The 22,109-nt window shown below is 39.4% G+C and overlaps 1 protein-coding gene across 1 annotated transcript in view; it reads right to left on the bottom strand.

The window, feature by feature from the left end:
* The window catches only part of ADAMTSL1 (ADAMTS like 1), a gene marked incomplete at its 5' end in the record, with an annotated part of 230,910 nt that overhangs the window by 95,249 nt on the left and 113,552 nt on the right, over positions 1-22,109 (bottom strand). The window contains 2 exons of the mRNA XM_018556868.1: positions 12,097-12,398; positions 17,333-17,417. Coding sequence (XP_018412370.1) covers positions 12,097-12,398; positions 17,333-17,417 — 387 coding nt within the window. The remainder of the gene's footprint in view (positions 1-12,096; positions 12,399-17,332; positions 17,418-22,109) is intronic.

Raw genomic sequence — 22,109 nt, 5'->3', positions numbered from 1 at the left:
ATCTGACTATGGCTATGGCTTAAAACCCAACTTCAGTCAAAACATTTTGACAGACTGAGGAAGGGTCTAAACTTTTCTATAGCTTTTATTGCTGTCCTTGTCCACACTAGTATGATTCCCCTCACTTCCTGTCCCTGTCATGCTTGGATAAGAAATGTGGGAAATTGATGTCACCATGACCAGAAGACAGAAGACAACAGATGTTTTAACCTTCCCCACTCTACTAAACACTTGCGCTTTTGTTGCTGCCACTGTCCCTATCAGGGAGATACATAAGTATCACCAGAAGACGAAGTAAAATTAAATCTCCCCACTGGAGACACAGAGAGCAGTACACATCTGATACATTTGACAGAAGTCTAACCATTCTGTGGACAAAAATGTTACATACTGTAGTTTGTAAGGTTGAATAAAGACGCACACAGTTCCATCCAGTTCAACCTTTATGTAAGGTACACACTAAGAGGCCAGTATGTGTACACGCGCACAGCCCTGTCTTAAGGATTATGGGCAGACATGCTGTAGCCAGTGGTGGCGTGCATAGTGGTATCCCGGCACGCGCCCATGTGAGCAGAAATGTGTGCGAAGATGAATGCAAAAATGTACACGAACGTGTGCGCATAATGATGTGCAAACACACCAGAAACGTTGACCACAGACCTCAGCATGCACACGTGCATACATCAGTGGTGCCGGATGGCCTATAAGAATCAGTGTGAGGACTGAGCCAGTTGCTGGCAAGTCTTCAGCTTTTCCTTGTTCCTGTGCTATTCGTTTCCTGTGACTCTAGTTACCTGTCTTTGACCCTGGCTGACGTCTTCGACTCTGCTTTTGGACTTCCGATTTGGTACTTCATCTGAGCTCCAGATTTACCCGTGTAAAGGTGCCCATACACTGTGCGATTATCGCACAATAATCGTGGGAAATCGTGCGATAATCGCAAAGTGTATGGCAGGCGTGCAACCGCTTTCACTGTACGGTCACACGTCTTTTGTCTAAGGAGCATGTTCGAAAACCAGCTGAAAACCATCTTGCGATGGTTGTAAAGTGTATGGCCACCTTAAGACTCCTGCCTGTGAACCTGATCCTGCTTTTGACCATCAGATCCCAGCTTGTAACCTCAACCACGATTACCAGCTCAACTCCACTCTGACCTTGCAATGCGTGGTACCTCAAGTTCCCACAACACCAGTTCCTGTGGATGCATCACCCTGGTCAATGCACTCAAACTGCAGACCACCTATTCAGCACTTGTGGCTCCATGAGTCCTCCTCTCACCTGTTACCATCTTTAGAAGAGTTGAACTGGTGGTGCAAGAGTAGCCCCCTATTCAGCTAAGTCTCCAATCAGGTACGTGACACAATATACAGTATATACTGCATATAAATGTTTTTTTGAGTTCATCAATACATCTGATACACCTAACTAAGGAAGGAAATTGCACATTTTTACTGCTCTGACCATTTTTGTGTTGGAGTTGGGCTGAAAGCCACTTATGTTTGCACCATTGGAAATGTCTTCAGGAGAAGCCAACTGCACAACACAATCCCTAAATACTCATCTACATGTTTAATGTCTGTACTAAAGATCTTTGATCTTTATAAAGTGGTATTTATTAATATGTATTAAAATCAGTATAATAAAAACAAAAAAAGTATCTACAACAAACATGTATAAAGGAAGACATAGTACTCTCTAGTCATCTGTCCGTTGTTATTGTTATTTAAATACAAGCTAGCTGAATTATTGAAGATCTATTCATACCTGGGTATTAACAATGTATGAGAATTATCTTGACTTTGTACAACAGTAAAGTGTTAATATCACCATGGTAAAAAATGTTTTACGCTCCTGTTTTAATGTGTAGTCCATTCAGTTGTGTGAGCATCGTTTGAGGGAGGCACCTTGTAAGATGACAAATGTATGATTAGCATTCTAATTTGGCAGTACAGTTATATAAACCCTGGTCTAACCAGACAGTGGCCCACACCAGTCCAGTCTCTGATAATAATTTACACAACCATTCTCTGGATAGACAGATAAGGACTGGTCTGTCAGGTGGCTTCATTAAATGTGTTATCTTAATAGTATGAGAAATAGCTTCTTTTTAAATGTTCACAATGGTGTAAAGGTATACAATTTTCAGTTTACAGTGTCTAATAATGGTGGTTTTGGTACCACCAATTTAATTCGACTTTTCAAAAACAAATAATAGTGTGTATGAAGTGACCCTACGTGAAGTCTCCAAACAATTCCCTAAGTCAGCTTCCAGAAAATCTTCAGCATTTAATCACAAGAGTGTTGGATGCCTGTATCTCCCACCATTCTTTGTGACCCCTATGTCACTAAAGGACATAGACGTGACATAGGGTTAGAAGGACTGGAGAGAAGTGTCATAATTCACAAAAACACAAGCCAACAACACAAACCAGCTACTGCACTTGTCCAAGAGACTAGTACAGTAGCTGACTTGTGTTGTTGTGGGCTTATATTTTGTGAATGACGGTGCTCTTATCCAGCTACTGACATTTACAATAACACAAGCCAACAGTTACTACTCCACTTTCTACCCCATGAATAGCTGGCAGTGGGTTTGGAATTGGTATTTATTTCTAATTCTAAGAAGCTGGCAGAGGAGGTCAGCGAAGGTGCAGGTCTGCTTGGCAGAGCTGAACATGCTCCATCTGGCAGCTTTCAGAGGAGGAGGGGAATGTGCGGGCTCTGTGTTACGCCCAGGGGAGGTGGCAGAGGAGACAGAGGGCTTCATAATAAAAAAAGGGGAGGTGACTTAAGTGGTGGCTCTTAATTTCCCCACAGGAATGCCGCTAAATTGTAATCTTGGAAATCATAGCAAGAAAATTACATATTAAATGCATGTTATCTGTATCTGGAATCTGTCCTTATATTAGATTCTCACAATTCTCTTTGCATCAGGAAAAACAGGGAAAAGGGTAAGAAGCTTGAGCAAGTTAGAGCTCTATTGCACTGCACAGTGCAATAGTTACTGTTGGTAGTGATGCTCTTTTATTGTACAATGGGAAGAATGGAAGCTGGCAGATGCCAAAGGAAGCTTTGAAGCTGCTGTGGTGAACACCGGTGTAACCTTCTGGCTATGTACTTTCACAGGAGCGTGTGAATCATAAGAGCAAGAGAAGCTACAAACATTTTGGAAGGTAACAGTTCATATATATGTGTGTTTCAGCTGTGTTTTGGGCTGTTTGGCCAGAGTTCAGCTTTAAGTTCTTCCAGCTGTGTTGGACTGAATTTAGTTAAGGGAAAATGATCAAGGAATTCCTTTAACTTGGTATTGTAGACTTCAGAGCTTAAGCGTTAGGGTAAACTATACTGATTTGAAAATTTAGAATCAAAAGTTCTAGATATCTTTACAAACTTAAATGTAGTATTATTGTGCTCATGGTGGTTAAGTGTTTCAACGAAAACTTGTATACTTCATACCATAGATTTGTTCTGCCTTAAGGTGGCCATACACTTTACAACCCTCGCAAAACTTTTGTCTTGCGAGGGTTGTAAAGTAATTTTAAAAACGTACGATCTGCCCATCTTAGACAGGCAGATCGTACTTGCGATCATCGCAAGCCTGCCCCCCCCCGAGTGGCGGGCTTCCGATGACTGCAATGAGGGGCGGGCTTCCGATGACTTCAAACGGGCAGTGTGCGCGTGCGCACACAGGCCCGTTCGGCTGTTGTCGAACAAGCAGGTCACTAACTCGCCGAGAATCATACAATTCCCGGCGGGTTTTCCAGCCTGCTTGTTCGACGGAAGATGTGCGACCGTACAGTAGAAACGGTCGCACGACTTCCATACACTTTGCGATTATCGTACGATCTTGCGATTTCCCGCGATTCTCGTACGATAATCGTGCAGTGTATGGGCACCTTTAGAGAGATTAAAATAATCGATTTCACTTTTATCTGTTCAGGAGTTTAGTCATTCTTGGTTCAGCTGTCGAATAAATACACTCAGAGAGTGTGTGTGTTTTCTAAAAAATGCCAATATTTACTGTCCCTTTATTCAAGATGATAATTGGAAGAATTTACTGTAGTATCTTTGCTCTGCTTGATAGGGATTAATTCAGTCTTAAAAAACATTGGTCATGCATAGCTTAGAATATACTAAATTTACTAGGGATGTTCAGATACCAAGTACTAGGGATGTTCAGATACCAGTTCAGATACCAGTGCGGATACTTGGCTTTTTCACGAGAACTACCAGGGTTGCAGCGGTTGCAGCTGGGACCTGGCTCTGGCACTCCACCACTGAAATCATTAGTCTGTATTGTTTCAGAAAAACTGTCACATGACAATAAACAAAAATGTATCAGTACTTGTATCTGTGAGTACTTGGACAAGTATCAGTACTCGTACTTTAAAAAATTGTATTGGTGCATCTCTTATTTACATTTATACAAAAAAATCATACATTAAAACAGGGATGCACAAATCCCAGGAGCTCATTGGTTTTCAATGGGCAACTGCTCCAGATTCTGTCTGCTCCAGTTTTAATAAATTCCTCCCATTTAATTTTTGTGCAGTGCAGCACATTCCCTTCAGATGTTATGCATCACAACACACTGCTGCACATTATTAAATGAAGTGGGGAAAAAGGAAGCACTGTGATGCGTTCTGCAATGCATTGCAACACACACCAACATGTGTTGAGAAAAGAGAAGATCCATTTTGTGTTGGATATTTGTACTTCCCAGCATCTTTCAAGCACATATAGAAGTAAAGACCACTCTAAATCTACCTCTATGATAATAGAGCCTAAAGAGTGTATTCACATCATATGCATTGGGCATTGAACAGATGTACCCAACGTAGTTCCAACGCATACACAATGCAATTTGCCTTATGTTCTATTGTTTCAGTTTACACCAACATGCTGCATTGTTGGGCATTGAAATAAGTGGGAGAGGTTGTATTTTATTACACCTCAATATGTTGCAACACGTTACACCACATCGCAACGTACTGCGGGGCAGATAAATTAATGAACTGTCATTTTGTGACAATTCAACAAACTTAAAAGGAAAATTGTGGGGTGAGTGAAAAACACTCATCCCCATAATTCAAGCTGAGTTGTGACACTGAAGCTGTCACAGGTCAGCTCTATTGATCGGGAAGTCAGCGAATGCTTACCGCTGATCGCTGATTTTCCGATCCTCTCTCTGCAGAGATTCAGATCCCACGGAGCCAAAGGCGAGCGGACGCTAAGGATCTACAGTCATCCAGCCTGTCGCCCTGGGGACACTTGCTAGAAGAAAAATCAAGCCAAACGGAAGAAAGGAAAAAATTCTCCAGATAAATTTTTTTAGCTCCTTACTCCTGACGCTAGGCAAAAAACTGGAGACTTGTCAGCAAGTGAAGGGATTGGGCCACCAGCAGGGGCCGCCCCAAGGCTGTCTTGTCTTCTTGTTATGTGCCTAGCGTCCTACTCCTGCAGGTGGCGATATACCCTACCATTCAGGATCTACGATCTGTTGCCCTGTGTCCTTCAATGAACGGGAGAGAAAACTATTTTTTTGGTATTAACAATAGTTTATTTTTATACAGTATATTTGAATCCTTTGGCATGAATGATAAATCCAATATATGCATATCAACTAGGCTGTCTCTTTCTAATTGACACTCTGTACAGAGCTGTACAGAGTAGAGCAAGAGGTGGGAGGAAGTGGGATGAATCCTTTCAGAGCTATGAAGGCTCACTACAAAAGGATAACCAACACTCTCACTCAATATTTCTGCCTGGAGGAGATAAACATCAGAGGAGGCCATAGCTGTCATGCTAATGGAAAAATAAATGAAATGTGTGAGGGTTTTCTTAGTTTGGGTCAGGGGACTAGGGAGGGTTGACTTACCATTAAAAGCAAGCAAAAATTACTTAATATTGACTTCAAGGCTTTGGTATACCTCAAAGGCACCTTAGGATGCCTTTCATATGCTACAGAGAGGGGAATTTATCAAAACCAGAGCAGATATAATCTGGAGCAGCTGTGCATGGCAACCAATCAGCTTCTCTCTTTCATTTTCAAATATTACCAGAACAAACTGAAGAGAGAAGCTGATTGTTTGCCATGGGCAACTGCTCCAGATTGTTTCTACTCCAGCTTTGATAAATTCCCTTCACAATGTCTTGGCACAGTTTGGAGGCTGAAAAACCATTTGTGTGCTGAAATCATAACTGTTATTGTACTGACCACCTGTAACAGGCTATAACTGTTTCACAGTATGGTTAACTACCAAACAGAAAAGCCTTGTCATCCTCATGTACAGGTTAACACAATTTCTTTCAGCAAGTTGTTCATAAAAGCTACAAAATACATTCTTTTGAATGGAACATTCAATCAATGTGCACCAAACTGACCAAGCATCTGAATTACTGGAAGCTGTTTTTTTAGCTCTTGTCACTTCATACAAATAGGATACTGGAAAAAGCAAAGTGGGAGATAAAAAAATAAAAGACAGATGGTGAGAAGGATGAGACATCATGGGCAGAAATGACAAATTCTATGTGGATCGCCAAGCTTCTAACAAAGCAGAGTCCAGTTCTGTTTATATCTAACAGAATGGCATAATTGTTACATGATATTTGATGACAGCACTGGGAAATCGTGAAAGCAACAGCAGGCTAAATTACTAACTAGTTCCTTCTGGTTGCTACCTCTGCAAGGTGAAAGGTTATATGTGAGACGATCCAATTTCATCTCTCGAGACAGTAAAAACAATAAAATTACCTTGAATAGTCTTACAGCTTTGAGAATAATGAGAACAAAAAGATTATTCTGGTAGAATGCTATGCTATGAAATATATCTATCTATATATATATCTATATCTACATATATAGATATCTATATATATATATATACATAAGCATACAATAAATTCACACAAAAAATATTGTGAAAAAACTTTCAATGAAGGACTATGTGACTTACCCATGTGACTGGGCCAATTAGAAATGTCACAGAAGAGTCCAAAGCCCTGTGTAAACTACCGTATAACGACTCTAAGTTTACACATGGCTTTTTCTTCAGTTGAGCATAGCAGTGAGGGAGTGAAAGGAAGGTTAAGTATATGTGTTTGTGGAGGTCTGTATATAAGCAAACCTGTTACTTTGCCCTGCTTGAGGAAAGCATTGAGTCTTAAAAAATAATAATGCACAGTTCCATGGGTAGCACTGTGAAGACACTGTGAAGACACATATTCATAAACTATGTTCCATGCCTCTCTTTGGTAAACATTTTTTTCTTGAGGTTTGCACTGTTGAAATGCATTATACAACCCAGCACTAAGAAATTGAAATGGTGCACTTGTCTTCATGACTGTATGATAATTGTGCTTCTCTATTGCCCTTCTGGTCTTTCCCTATTATCATAAAATCATTCTGAAAAGGAAAGGTCCCATTTTCAGCATGCAGAGGAATGCTGATTCATAATGAGAAGTTCTCTCAAATGGAGCCAGCAGGGTCAGAACATAGGGTATTGATGGATTACTTATAATGTACCATGTAAGTGTATGGAGGGAGCCTTATATGCTGGCATAGAAATCATTATCATTGATTAAATTATAAATTGCTTGCATAACCTAAGCTCCTCTAATATTACTGCAATAAAGTTGACATGCCATCTATGATAACCTAGGGTGTGGAACATTTGCTTTATTTCCCCAAAAAGGTTATCATCGATATAATTTGTAGTATCTGTACTCCACAGCCGGGCCAGAGCTAATAGGTGCTGCAATGGCTTCAAGAAAATGCTTTGAAAATGCTTGCTGAGCCGACACCTACAAAGAAAAAATTTTTGGACCTACAAGTGATTTATGAAATCTGCTCTACAACATTGTTATATTGCTTCACATGTGATAAGCTCACATCCTGTACATATAGTTTAGTGTATATATATTTCATAAGTAGGAAAATAAATATTATATTAAGCATGTCAAACTCTCTGAAAAAAGTAAAAAGAGAAAAAGGGTGTACATTGCCATTACCCTTAGCAATATCCAATCCAATTACATGTTAACACTATCTCTCATATCCAACCAGTGATAAAAAGGAAGTACTGAATCCCAGCTGATTACTATGCAAAAGTAAATAAAAAACATAAGAATAATAAGTTAGGAATGAGAAAGGATTATGAGGAGGGAAATAATTTTAATTGGAAGATAAAATGAAAGAGTAGGGAAGGCCTAAAATCCCTAAATGTAGAAAATTGTTTTGCTGTTGGAGCAAAAATGTGTGTGTGTCCTGCTGGGGAGATTTGCCTTCACTTCACTGTCTTGGAAATGCAACTGGGAGTGAGAGGATATCTCTGCAAAGTTAAAGGAATTCCCATCTTATACAGCTGTCCCTGTTAGCATTTTCATGAAAAAGAAAAGAAAAAATGTTCTAACAATTAGGATTTCCCTTCCTTTCTCTCTCCGAGACAATTTTAACCTTAACAAAGAAGGGTGTGAATAATGCCAGCTGGAAAACAGACCTCAATAAAACCTTGGTCCAGCTCTTCCTTATTCTATCCAAACGTAAAAAAAAGTTTTGCCTTTACATACAATTTAAAGGAGAACTATGGGGTTAAGGCTTTTCCACATAGTTCTCCTTAGGGTAACGGGAGGACACAAACTAGCGTATTTTATTCACAATAGAAAATAGAAAACATTTCAAATGTTTAAACTGAGAAAAAGTACCATTTGAAAAAAAAATTAAGTTCATTTTAAAATTGATGGCAGCAACACGTCACAAAAAAGTTGGGACAGGGCCATGTTTAACATGGTGTAGTATCCCCTCTTCTTATATAACACTCTGTAAATTTGTAGGAACTCAGGAGTCCATTTGGGAGAGGAATGTTGTCCCATTCTTGCGTGATATAGGATTCCAACTGCTCAACAGTTCTGGGTTCTTCTTTGTCGTATTTTATGTTTTAAGATGTGCCAAATATTATGAATTGGTGAATGGTCTGGACTGCAGGCAGGCCAGATAAGCACCTGGACTCTTCTACTATGAAGCCATGCTGTTGTCATAGATGCAGTATGCCATGGGTCTCAAACTCAATTCACTCGGGGGCCACTCAACACATTTTATTCTCATTTAGGTCCCGCTTGCCAAATGTCATACTTTAAAAGAAAATGTAACTATATAGGGTGTGGTACTACGGACACTAATATACACACAATAATGCCCTATTCATAGGTTTGCGTGCGATTAGGGATTCCTGCATCAGGAACTTGCGTTTTCCTGCAGCAGGAATCCCTAATCTGGTGTTTACAAACGGCAGATGTCACCCATTCAAGTTAAAAGAGAACTATGGGGTGTAGTGTTTTTCCCCATAGTTCTCTTATGGTCACGGGAGGACATATACTAACCTCCTGACCCAAAGTTCAGTATATCGCGGGCTATTGCCCTCAATATACCGAGAGCGCAGCAGCCGGGACAGATCCCAACAATACTGTCGAGATCCATCCAGTTGTGTGAGAGGCAACGGGCTCTGCCTATCTAGAGGCAAAGCCAGATGTGCCCGCCCCCTCCCCGTTCATTCCTCCACGTAGTGCTGGAGGATCGGAGAAGGGAGGGGGGAATCCCTGTGGGGAGCAGTGACTGCCAGTCACCGCTCACTGCAGGGAGACGATTGGGAAGTGAGCAGATCGGCTACATGTTTCTGCTCACTTCCTGATCGATAGAGCCGACCTCTGACAGCGTCTTTGTCAGAGGTTGGCTCTAACGATGAGAATGAGTGGAAATCACTCACCTCATAGTTCTCCTTTAATGATCAGGTTACAGAAGTTGCTTGTAAACGCCTGCCCACTGCATGTAATGATATGTGATATTATTACATGCGGTTAGAAAACACTCTCACTGGATGCACAATCATTGCATCCAGGGAGAGTGATAGATTCCTAACTGCTTTTAGATTGTACAAGTACTTGTCAAAATGCCCTGTTTTTTCCGCCCTCACCCTGCAGCGCCGTAAGGCGGCCGCCTGACTTGCCTTGCGGTAGCGCCGGGCCTGCCCATAGCGGCCGCCTTGATCGCTATGGCGATTGTTACGCCACTGATTGTCAGTGATATGTCTGTGTGTGCTCAACCAGTTTCTTTGCATATAAATGTAGTAACCTGTGATTGTGGTTTACTGATCCTTAAATGCTTACAGGTTTAAAAACATATTTGGGTGGAGTTTCCTTAACATAGCAAAACATACCCTTGAAAACACTGTTTGCATATAATTCCTTTGGGACTTTCGGCCTGAAAAATAACCACAGCCACACCAGCTCTAAAGTAACCTGTTCCAGTTCAGTAGCACTGTAGATTGAGTGAAGCATGTCAAATGGAATTACAGCTTCTCCTGTATATGGCATACAGCTGTCTATAAGGAATGAGAGTTTTCCATGTCCTACAGTTTATTTTTTTTATGTTTCAGTGCAGTGTCACCTGTCACCTGATTTAACACACTTTTATAGGTACCAATGTTTACAGTTTCATGAGAGCAGGAGCAATCTAATGAGAAGACTTCTTTCTCCAGGAGGCTGCTAGCTACTGTCGCTGGGTAAAACACAAAACCTTTGTTCAGAGTGGGAAGATCCTTTGGGGATATAAAACTTACTCATCCAGAACCTAGCAAGAGGTGTAATTTTTCTGAATTGTTAACAGAAGTGAAAGACTTTGGCCAATATATTCACACTTAAACACATGCAAATACAGTCTACAAACCAGGAATGGTAATACCATTCTATGTGAGACTCTAGGTTACTTGCAAAAAAGGACATAAAAAAAATTATTACACTTCCAAGAGCAAGACTTCAAAGACATCTCATAAAAAAAGGATTTTTCAGAGAGTTCAATAATAGCTCTTTTTACAGACACTGACGTCCCTTCTGGGAAAATAACTTTCTGCTAAATTGCTAAATTATAGAAAATCCTTATGGAAGACCACTATAGGAAGATGGTCCTAGTCTAATAAAAAATTCAGTTACTTATGATAATTGTGGAGCAGGAAAGGATGGCCTAGTTCAAAGACAAGTATGTTTATGTCTAACGTAAAGAAAACAGTATAGAGCTGGAAATTCCTGGGACATATGCAAGGTAAACTGTAGGCAAAAATATTGTTGTTAGCGGGGGCAAGGGTATGCCAAAACAGGTGGGGGGCATCAGATACAAGACAAAAGACTGGGTACAATCAGACATTGAAGAGAGAGTATGGACAATAGACGAAAGCAGTGTGACCATTATATGATAAAAGACACACCATAAACAATATGCATAAAATGCTAGCTTGTTGCTCCCAGTGGCTCTCATCATCTCCTGTTACAACTGAAATATACGGTAATACATCCCCATAATTGACCATAACATTGATGGGGTGATTATTGACTACCCATCCAAAACCATTCACGATCACTCTATGCCTTACCTTCTCTGCCTATTTTATACTTACAAGAATTTAATACAAACACAAGAACACATATACAGGGTTATTCACATAAGGGTGAATAGTTTGGAGAAGGCAGGAGAAGTGAACAATCTAGGACAACATAGCTGACCTGGAAAGTGAGCTGAATTGGAGAATTTTTCAAATCAGCTATGTTGTTCTAGATTGTTCACTTCTCCTGCCTTCTCCAAACTCTTCACCCTTTTGTGAATAACCCTGATAATCTTCAGGCTCATAAAGCAGTATTTGAGCTCAGGCCTTCAGAAATGAAATGTATTTTTCTGAACCATGTACTGTGGAGGCTACAATTTGTAAGGATGGTATGTGTATACGTACTTGAATCAGTATTACAGAAAATCTCTATGTTCTCTCTCCACATCTAGAGGCCCTTTTAAACCATGTATCTGCTGAAGAAAGGTATTTCCAAAGGATCCTTGATGTTTCAAGTTCAAAGATTCAGCTCACCAGCCTTCAATGTCACTCTAATTTCAGCTGGGAAAACTATTGCAGACATCATTTCATTTTGTATATAAACAGCAAGATGACACAACTCTTTTAATCTATTAACTACTGGAATATTGCATTGCTTTCCTCTTTCAAGATGGCATTTTTCAAATCATGCACTCAGTCAGCTAATTTTACAGTGTAAGCCACTTACCTCCACCACAGGACTCCGAGCACTCAGAGAAGCCTTCGTATTCCCAGTCATAGAGTTCATCAGTATCTTTTATTCCTCCATATTCTACATCTTCCTCCTCCGGGCTGTACTCTACAGCATCACCATTGCAGGGTCCATTGTAACACATTCTCTGACTGGCAGGCTTTGGTCCTTCACATTCATCAAGCGGAAGATCAGCGACTGTTTGAGCAAATGACAAAAGCACCTGGCACTTTATTGTTCGTTGCTGAATTCCAGCTCCGCAGGTGACACTACATGAGGACCAGGGTTCCGGTATAAATCTGTAAAATATAAACCAGAAATTGAAAGCGTCTGAAGAGCTGACTAAACAAATAACAGAGCTATAACTATAACTAGAATAATAACAATGTGGGACATATTTAAAAACATTGTAAACAACAATCATATGCAGAAAACTAGAATAATCAAAATTCTCCCTTCATCGGTTTGGAGCTGCCATACCAACCAATCAAAGTCATCATCCACTGTCCTGTTATTCTTTCAATTAAGATCCAATTGTTCACAAAATACTAAAAAAATAATAATGTGCCTGCACATGTGAGCCTAGCAAGTGGAACAGAAGGATTATAAAGCCTTTTCTTTCTGGGTCAGTTGATTTGTGTGACATTTCTAGAATCTGGGCTGAAATAGGAAGTGTGTCCATGTGAGAAAAGCATTTACTGTGCAACACTTTTCTGGTCCTTAAGGGGTTAATTGTCTATACTGATTGACTGATACTGTTATTCTTGACACACAAGCAAAATTAGAAATTCACTTAACATTTTACTAAAATAATACAAATTATTCTTTTTACAGATGGGGTTCCTCCTTTATGTCCAAACACTATCCAATACTGACTGTGTAACATACTTTACATTTAATGAAGTGTTTGCACCTGAGACTAGTAATAAATATACAGATCTATGTATATAGTGCAATAGTATATAAATGACTGGAATAAGACAGAGCTCAGGAGTGTATTATTTTACCATGAATAGTTTACTAGTCCCAATAGCTCCCGCTTAGCGAGGCACTAAATACCTGCTTTGATTTAGTCTGGATATTCCAAACCTTCTAGTTATTACAAACAATTTTGTCTTAAGTAAAGTAGAATAAATCGATTTCTATGCTTGTCAACTAAATGCTTTGATTACCCTGTTGATTAATAAATTGGTTTCTGAAAAAAAAAAACAACCACAAGAGAACTATTTTATAGCTGGCAGTAGAGTCTTCCTCTCATTACATTTTGCCGGTATACCTAAAAAAGGTCTGTAAATACTACTATGTAAATAAGTGGTTGTAATTGTATGTATTTCATTGCTACTCTACAAATGTGTAAACATGATGAAAGTGTTCTTTTTCATAAGATGTCCTCATTATAGGTATTTTTGTTTAAATCAGGGATTTATCAAAACTTAAAGCAGAACACGACAAAACTTTTTTGTGTTTTTCGCAGAATAGAGAGTTGGGTTCTCAATCCTGCTGGCTCGGTTGAAATCTGAGCAGTATATCGCCCTGCTACCACCCCTTTGTTCCACAAAAGAGGATTTTTCAATGGACATTTTGTCAAAGGCACCAGGCTGAAAATTGTTGGCCAAACAATTGTTCGTGTATTCTCACAGCGACAGATGGTGGCTATCAGAATACAATAGCCATCAGGGGAGAATCTTTTGGAGTCCAAAATGTTGGTGCATCTCTAGATCTAACCGATTCATATATTATCCAAAACAAAAAAAAGCATTGGCTTTACATATACTTTAAGCTTGAGATAGGATAAAGTGGGGATATAGGAAATAAATCCTTGAAGATTGATAGGAAGGTGCTTTTAGGAGAACATCTCATTGATTATGACATACTGCCTTCTCTTCCCCAGAATGTGCAGAGCTTCTAACCACTTAAACACAAGAAATGTAATTGTTTCTGTTAGTTACTAGTAAGATGATTATCAATCACTGTCAAAGCTTGTTATAGCTTCAGAACATTTTATACTGCCAGGATGGAGGACGTCAGGTAAGGCAGACTGGCCAGGCTCTGTGCCAGACATGTAGATAACAATAACATATGAGACCCTGGCTTGTAAAGGAAACAAGTACTGAAATGTATGTAGGCTGAACTCTACTGGTTGTTAAACTTTTACCTGACTTCACTAGTGACATGCTTGTTTAGGTTGACCTTCACTTAATGCACAGGAAACAACATGGCATAAATCATATATACCTTTTAACCACAAAACAAAGTTACACTCAGCTACCATAAAATCAACTCATTAAATGAACCACAGTGCTATGTGTCATCTAGTTCTATTAAAATTGAGTATCTAAAGTAAAAAAGTTTTTTAATTTTTTTTGATGGAGTAGAAAAAGGTTAAAACCTGTTAGATTTTTTTGCCATCTGTACCCCTTTGAGTAGATTGCCTTTTACTCCTGTAGAAACCAGGGATGTGTAGTGAAGTCAGTGGCACGTGAGACACACCCCGCCCCAGGCCCAGTCACCGAGCTATGCGTTGCTCCTTGCAGAGCGGTCCCTGGCACTGTGACTCACAGCCTGCGGGCTTTGGGAAGAGGGAGGGAGGAGACAGAGAGCAGCCTCCCTGTCCCTCACTTGCTCTTCACTGATGAGGCATCTATATGGATGCTGTCAGTGTTTTCTTTCTTTTTTTTTAGTGGACGGTTTGGACCAAAATTGCTTTGCTATTGATCCAAACCATCCACAGACCTCAAGCCTCTGACTCCAAGTCAAAGGCTATTTGTAGTTCCGGCCTCACTGTGTTAGGTTACACACAGCAACCTCACCTGCCTCCCAGACTGCATGTCCCTGGTAGAAACAACAGGAAGTGAGAGGAAAGTGATATAAATGCCCTCTTAGACAGTTGTTACTAGAACAACTGCTTCCACTGGAATATTTCCTCTTTATTACTGTTTTGCTGATATCTACAAATTTTCAGTCCTGCAGATGATGGTCACCAGGACAACTACAAAAGGGTGAATCCTCCCAGTGGTGATCCACACATCAATAAAAATCTGTCAGGAGTTCGAACCCTTCACTATTCTATCCAAAACTAAATTAGAAGGTTTTGACTCCAGATACATAAGGTAAAGGTTAAAAAAAAATAGATCGAACACCATTTATTACCATTAGAACCCTAAAAAAATTATTGTCTCTAAAAAATGTGAATCACAGCTACTGTACACAATACTACCTACCTCTAATTCCATTACAGTATATAACACACATGGGGTTTTATATGTGTATTCATACACCTAACGTTAAATTGTTTCCAAGCTGGCCAGGCATGGTTATTTGACTTAAAGCATAACAAAAGACACTAGTTTCTTTGTTTGGTGCAGCCATAAAACCAAGCATGTAAAGCCCAGCATCATATCCATCCTACCTGCTAACGTGCATCATATAGGAAAACAGATCCGAGCAATGCAGTAGCTCCCCACATGTGCTTTGTTTGCAACATAATACAGTGTATATTAAATAGCTCCACACAGCAATTCTACTACACTGAAAGGAAAATTTATTTGACTACATTGAGATTTCAATTTCAACCCTGTAAGCTCCCGCATATACAGAGCAAGGAACTGTGCAGATCAAAGCTGTAAATTGCGCCCATTAATCACGCTCCAAAGGGAAATAGTCTTAAGCTACATTTTAATAATAGCATTTCTAGTTTCCTTCCAGAACACTGTGGTTTCAGTGCTGACTACCCTAGCATCATTTCCTTTCAGTGACTTTCCAAAACCTCTACCTGAATAATTACCTGCAAAATAACCCACTTTATATTTCCTCACAAATCAAATTCACGCCTCTCTTTTCCATTGCCTTTAAAAAAAAAATCTCTGTATTATAGGATGAAGGGGCCTACTACATAAAAATCTTATACTTAGGTGTATGCTTCCTAAAGTGTGATACAGCCATTGTGATTTAACCACACGGGGGAATGGCAACAAATATTTTACGAAACTGCAAAAATACAAAGAAACCACAAGGTTCATTGCTTCCCATGTACATCCCATACATCCCATAGATGAGAATACTTTTATTTTATAACAGGAAGGATAGAAATATGCCTGCTTACTAAATTACAGGTTCTACGTTGCCAGAAAATTGTGGATTTGAAGTCAGGAAAGTCCAAAGTAGCTTTAAAACGGAAGCTTAAAATCTTGAAACCACAAATTGACAATCTTTTTGGATAAAAAAGGCAAGGTTTAGGAACAGAAAGAGCTACCCATTATAGCTTGTATATGATGGCTGTCTCACATTCACACAGTACTTTGGAATGGTTGAAAAACCAGGCCTAGGCAAAGCAGTAACTGCAGAATGCCTGCTGTAAGTGCCCTATTAATTACAACTGATTTTTCCTGCACGGTAGCAATAATAAGCTTAACCGGGACTAAGTCCGCTTTGACTGGAAATTTTCAGGGTTTGCTACTTCTCTACATCTGAAGGAAAATCCCAATTTTTGCTAAATAAATACACATTTCTTCATAAAAGAAAAACATTTGCATTTATTATTTTTTTGCATAGAAGCCAGTAAAGTATTACAACCGTGATTCGAAGATCACGGGTGCAATGTTCTGGCTATTGCAGACTGTTCCTCATGTGGATCACCATATTTCACAATGACTGACTCTATTGTGAATAAGTGTAAAAACTAGTTAATGAGAACCAGGTAGAATTTCCAAAACACAACTGCATTTTACACAATAAACTTAATCTTTTTTGTATTTTTAAATGGCGGTGGAAGTTTGGGGAAAGTTTAGAGCCTCTTTTGGGAATTTGGGAAAAGTTTAGAGCCTCTGTTGGAAGTTTGGGGAAAGGTTAGTACCTCTGTTGGGTTTTTATTGTTGCCCGTGTGCCTGTTGTGGAGATTTCTTCTCATTTATTGCCCCATGATAAAATGGTCACAGAAACAGGCAGGTAGGGGAAATCTCCCCAAAGAGGCTTGGCCAACAATACAATCTTGACAAAAGTCCCAAACCTTCAATTTTCACTGCTAAAAAGTTTTGCCTAGAGTTACACTTTACGTATTGCTTTCATTAGTTGCCTATCTTGCTAGGAAGTTTGTCTAGAAAGAGACATGTATAAAAAAGAATTTATGGTAGAAGAAGCTTAAGCTATCCTGGAAAGTGGTAAATAACAGCCAATACCCACTTAAAACGGATTTAGAAATAATAACAGTACATCAACACACAAATATGATACTTACGAAGGCTCTTCAGATACAGCCGCTGTCTCTTCTAATTCCTGTGCTTGTTTATGCCATGGCAACTTGGCCTCCACTGGTACTTTTTCTGCACAGTAGATAAAAAAAGCACACGTGGTGAAAACATTGCTTCTTTCACTGGCATTTCATCAAAATCATTTATTATTAGGAAGAAATACTGTTAACTGAATATAAAAGCTCATCCAAAACAGAAAACGTATATATAAAAAAAAAAAAGAAAAGTCAGTTTTCCACATTTAGCCTCATTTAGTTAAATAAGTTATAGTTAGACTTTGGCTCTCTTGTTGTACTGAGCTGCCTTTTCCCATGATGCTTTTCAATTTGACAAGCAAAGGTTGTCATCCAAACCAGTGAACTGGAATGACTTAGACACTGAGATTATAGGTTCCAAGCTCTATTTCCTGAGAAACCCAACTGTGAGTACATTGTTTTGCAGCCACAACTTTGACATGATGGTAGTTATGGAGGTAGTCGGAAATTGCAGAATATTTAATGCTGACTTGCAATAATCACCGATGATTGCTGCATAAAAGGCTCTATAAAGAAGCACACATATATACTAATCGCAACCAGATTGGCTGACTATAACATGATGTGATATCTTTATAAAAACACTTGTTATTAGCTCAAACGGTGGAAACTAAAACAGAAAAAAAATGGACTTTTAATATGCAGTGCAGCAGTAACACGTTAATGATGGCGCACAGCGATCACATTACAGCAAGCCGAAGTGTTGAAAAGGTAATATAATTTCCTCTGCTTTAAGAAATACATCCGGTTTATTACAAGGAATCTCCTATCCTTACAAACACATGTTAAAAAGATAATAGGCTGTTCAGAAGCCAGAAACGGTCATATTGAGATACAAGAGAAAACCTATAAAAATAAGTAGGCCAACGATTTCTGAAGACACTTTACAGATGTAATATAAGACACAAAATGGTGTCTGTGAAGATAATCACAGTGATGCTTTAAACATTACAGAAGGGAAGCAGAGCTGCTCTTTTCAAACAAAATGAGGGCCTGCACATGTTTTGCAGAGAAGTGCTCCAATACGACCCAAAAACCATCTTATCAGCTCATTGACTGCACTGCACTTCAAGAATGAGGAACATACTTTGTTTGGCTATAACTGATGAAAAACAGGACACGGAATGTCAAACACACAGTATTACTCTTCGATTCGTTTCGTTTTTTCCTTTCAATTAACCAGCAATATTCTTCAGGTTTTTCCTCTCAAGGTAGTAATGTTCAAGCAAGGAATTTATTAGCTAACAAGGGTGACTGATCTTGATCCAATGTTATGGCAAAATGTTGTTTCTGCCATTTCCCCACATATGGATATGGGTTTTATTGTTCTTGTTGTCTTGACATGAGTAGTGATAGGGTAATATGCTGCACCCACGCTGGCCATGACTGGGGTCTGCTAAATTGAAAGGTATTTGGAAATGTTGTCAATTCAAATTTTTAGGAGAAGGTGATTACAAAAAACAGAGTTGAGAGATGGTCATGCTTGTGATCTGTACGAGTCTGACCTCTAGTCTCACTCAGCTCAATGTCTCAGGTATTGTGGTTAAAAACTTCAGATCTGGTACTTTATTTTTCACTTACTTTTTTTTTTTCTCATAGTGTATTTTGAAGCCAGTTACAAGCTACCACTGTGCTTGTTTTACTCACTTGTGTAATGTTTTTTCATGTATTTAGCTTATGTTTATCATCATTATTAACAGAAATGTATGAGATAAGGGTAGTGATAACTTGCTACTGTATAGAATGTTGTCGTGGTAAAACAAAACACAGTTTAGAAAATCTGCAAAGACAGGAAGCGTTAAGCAAGGCAAGGATTCCTAATCTCCATAACTGAGATTAACACATTTTCTTATCAGTTTACAAAGTTTGAAAGACTGAGACCCTGGGGGTGATTTACTAACCTAAACACACGCACGCACCAGGTGCGTGTGATTTTTACACAGCAAAGCGTATTTATCAACCAAAAAGTCTCTATAAGCATTTTCACTAATGCCATATATGGAAAAATCATGCACATGATGCATATATAATGCTGCTTCACAGTTTAGACAAAAATGGTTAGCTCATGCATTTACATTCCTGCATTCATCAACGCAAGCAACACAATGTAGAGCTAATTTACACAACATCACCTTGCAATTCAGGGCAGGGCTTTGCACAACACACCTGCTGGGTGTGTACACTCTACAAAGGTGTTTAGATTCCACCCATGGATCATGCTGGGAGGGAACACACTACAGAGGTGTATACATGTTCGTGGTGTGTTTATAAGGTTAGTAAATCAACCCCCCTGTGTACATGGGCTGTTGGTTGGGTCAAAACTGTTTTTCTCCCCAAACAACTCAATGAGACAGTACAAACACATTTAAGCAGATTAATGCAGCATAGAATAAGGTCAACTGCAGGTCAGAAGGGGGTCATCTGCAGGAAAAAAGTGATCTCTAATCTTAAACTGATCCACATGAAAGTGAACTGCTACTGAAACAAGCTACATTCAAAATAAGTCCTTACAAGGGGCAAACATATTTGGCAACCACAAAGAAATCAAGCTTTCACACATTTACATTAAGCAGAATGTCAGCATCAGCAACTTTATCTGCGACAATTTGCAGTGCTAGTCGATACAGGCCAAGAACATGACCATAAAACACAAAAGGGTGGGACCTGTGTCCCTCAATAAACTAAAAGAAAAAGATTTTACTGCAAAAATCTTGGTTTCTTTTTTTTCGGTGAGAGACACAGGATTCAGCAACATTTGGGAAATACAGAAGCAGTCCAACTGAGGGTTAGAGATCACAGTAGATAAAACACTAACATGCCCAAGTATGAACAAACTAGGGACTGCCTGCAGCTCAAAGAGCTGTCTGAAGGTCCTTATGCCCAAAACCACAATCAGAAGAGCACTGAACATCCACCTGGTAAAACGTGGAGAACATGTGAACAAAAGACAAGGTGGCAACATTGCAAATCTGGGAAACAGTTGCTTAATGCCAAAAAGCCCAAGAAGCACTCATAGATCTGACAAGAAACCCAATCCTTAAGACCATAAACTTGAATGATGATTTGTCTGAACCAACGAGAAATGATGGAACAAGAATCTGGTTCCCCATTTATGGGGACTATCAGGGATGACAAAGAGGGAGCCAGTCTTTCTAATGGGAGCAGGGCATAAAACATGTATAGATGTCACCAGCACATCAAAAATCCTATCAGGATCACAAATGATAATATTTTGATGATTCTTGTCATAAAACAAGCGCTTTCAGGGCCATACAGGGTCCATTCATCAGGCTTAGCCTTGACCACGTTTGCTGATACTGGGGGCGCCAACCGCAGTCACTGCGAGCACCCCGCATTACCTGTGATATTCGGTAAAGACTGCGACAAGCAAGATTGAATAGTGTGAGGTAGACATGTCTTGAACTACATCCAGACATGAAGGACAAACTGAAACTTAGTGTGGAGTAAAGCTGCATCCCCTGCCCTGAGTTTTGTCCATTTCCCTAATGGTTGGCAGATAACATTTCAGCCATGGCAGGTTGCAATGCAGGGCCTGCAAGTACAAATAAGGTTTTGGAGAGCGACTTCAGACATTTAGCTCTAGGATCCTTAAATACTGGCACATCATCTGCATGGATAGTCAGAGCTTTATTAAGACAGGACACTGTGGGATCAACAGCAGGAACAGACCACTTTTAAAGTTTTCGTGTACTAAACTATGGAAATAGTACGTGGATGGCAAAAGGTTTTTGTGGTCCTAGGCCCTTTCAGGGACCTTAGACTAGTGGCAGCACTAGTAGAAGCTTCAGGCTGCACCTCCATCTTTTAGTTGGTATGCACTGTCAATAAGAGCCAAAATAGTCTCTCTAAGCCTGGGAGTTATGGTGGATGCCTGAGACTCCTCCTTTTAAAACTCTCCATTAGATAGAGTCTCTGCAACTGAAGGCTCAGAGGCCACTAAGGTTGCAGACAGATCAGGTGATGATTCTGAAGGAGAAAGCATTGAGGTATAATTATGTTCTCTGCCATTAGAATCAGCAAATACAACTGCAAGCTTTCCAGGCGGTTGGTGTCAGGTCCTTGAGAGGAAATACTGCAAGCTGCCCCCAAACTGTTAGTGGATTGCAAGCCAGAGAGACATGATTTAGCGAGACTACTTCTCTAATGTTTGTGATCAGACATGTTGCCCCACAAGGAAACCAATTAACCAAAGCAGCCAATGCCATTCAAATATTTGGAACACAACTGATGTTACACACAGACCCTCGGTTCCCATCTGAAATACTATGGAAAATTCTAAGAGCTAGAATACTATAATACTATATTTTAGAGTGATAACACAATACAGCTTTTACTCTAATCTATAAGTATAAACAGAGATAAACATATGGTATTTTGAAGGTTGTTCACGTAAAGCATTGCTTTTGAATACTTTTCTAATTTAATTTAAAGTAGCAGAGTATGAGAGGCATACCTGAAAGCCCTTTTTAACCACATTCTTAATTAGCAGAGGACTGTTTATAGTTTAAAAACTCAATCACTGTTTATTTACTACAAGGGGTCCTCTATCCAATGGTATCAGTTATCTGTTAATAAATGTATATTGTAATTTTGCTTTTAGTCTTCTCCTTCTACATATTTAAACCATTATGTTTAGATTTTAAAATAAGTTCCATCTACACTGAGGTGTAACCACTTTAACATTAAAAATCATAAAAAATCCCTGAAA

The sequence above is a fragment of the Nanorana parkeri genome, unplaced genomic scaffold (genome assembly GCF_000935625.1).
Source record: "Nanorana parkeri isolate BGI_ZX_2015 unplaced genomic scaffold, ASM93562v1 scaffold256, whole genome shotgun sequence".
Taxonomy (NCBI): Eukaryota; Metazoa; Chordata; class Amphibia; order Anura; family Dicroglossidae; genus Nanorana; species Nanorana parkeri.
The sequence above is the reverse complement of the archived record's forward strand: the minus strand, read 5'-3'. Positions and strand labels throughout refer to the sequence as shown.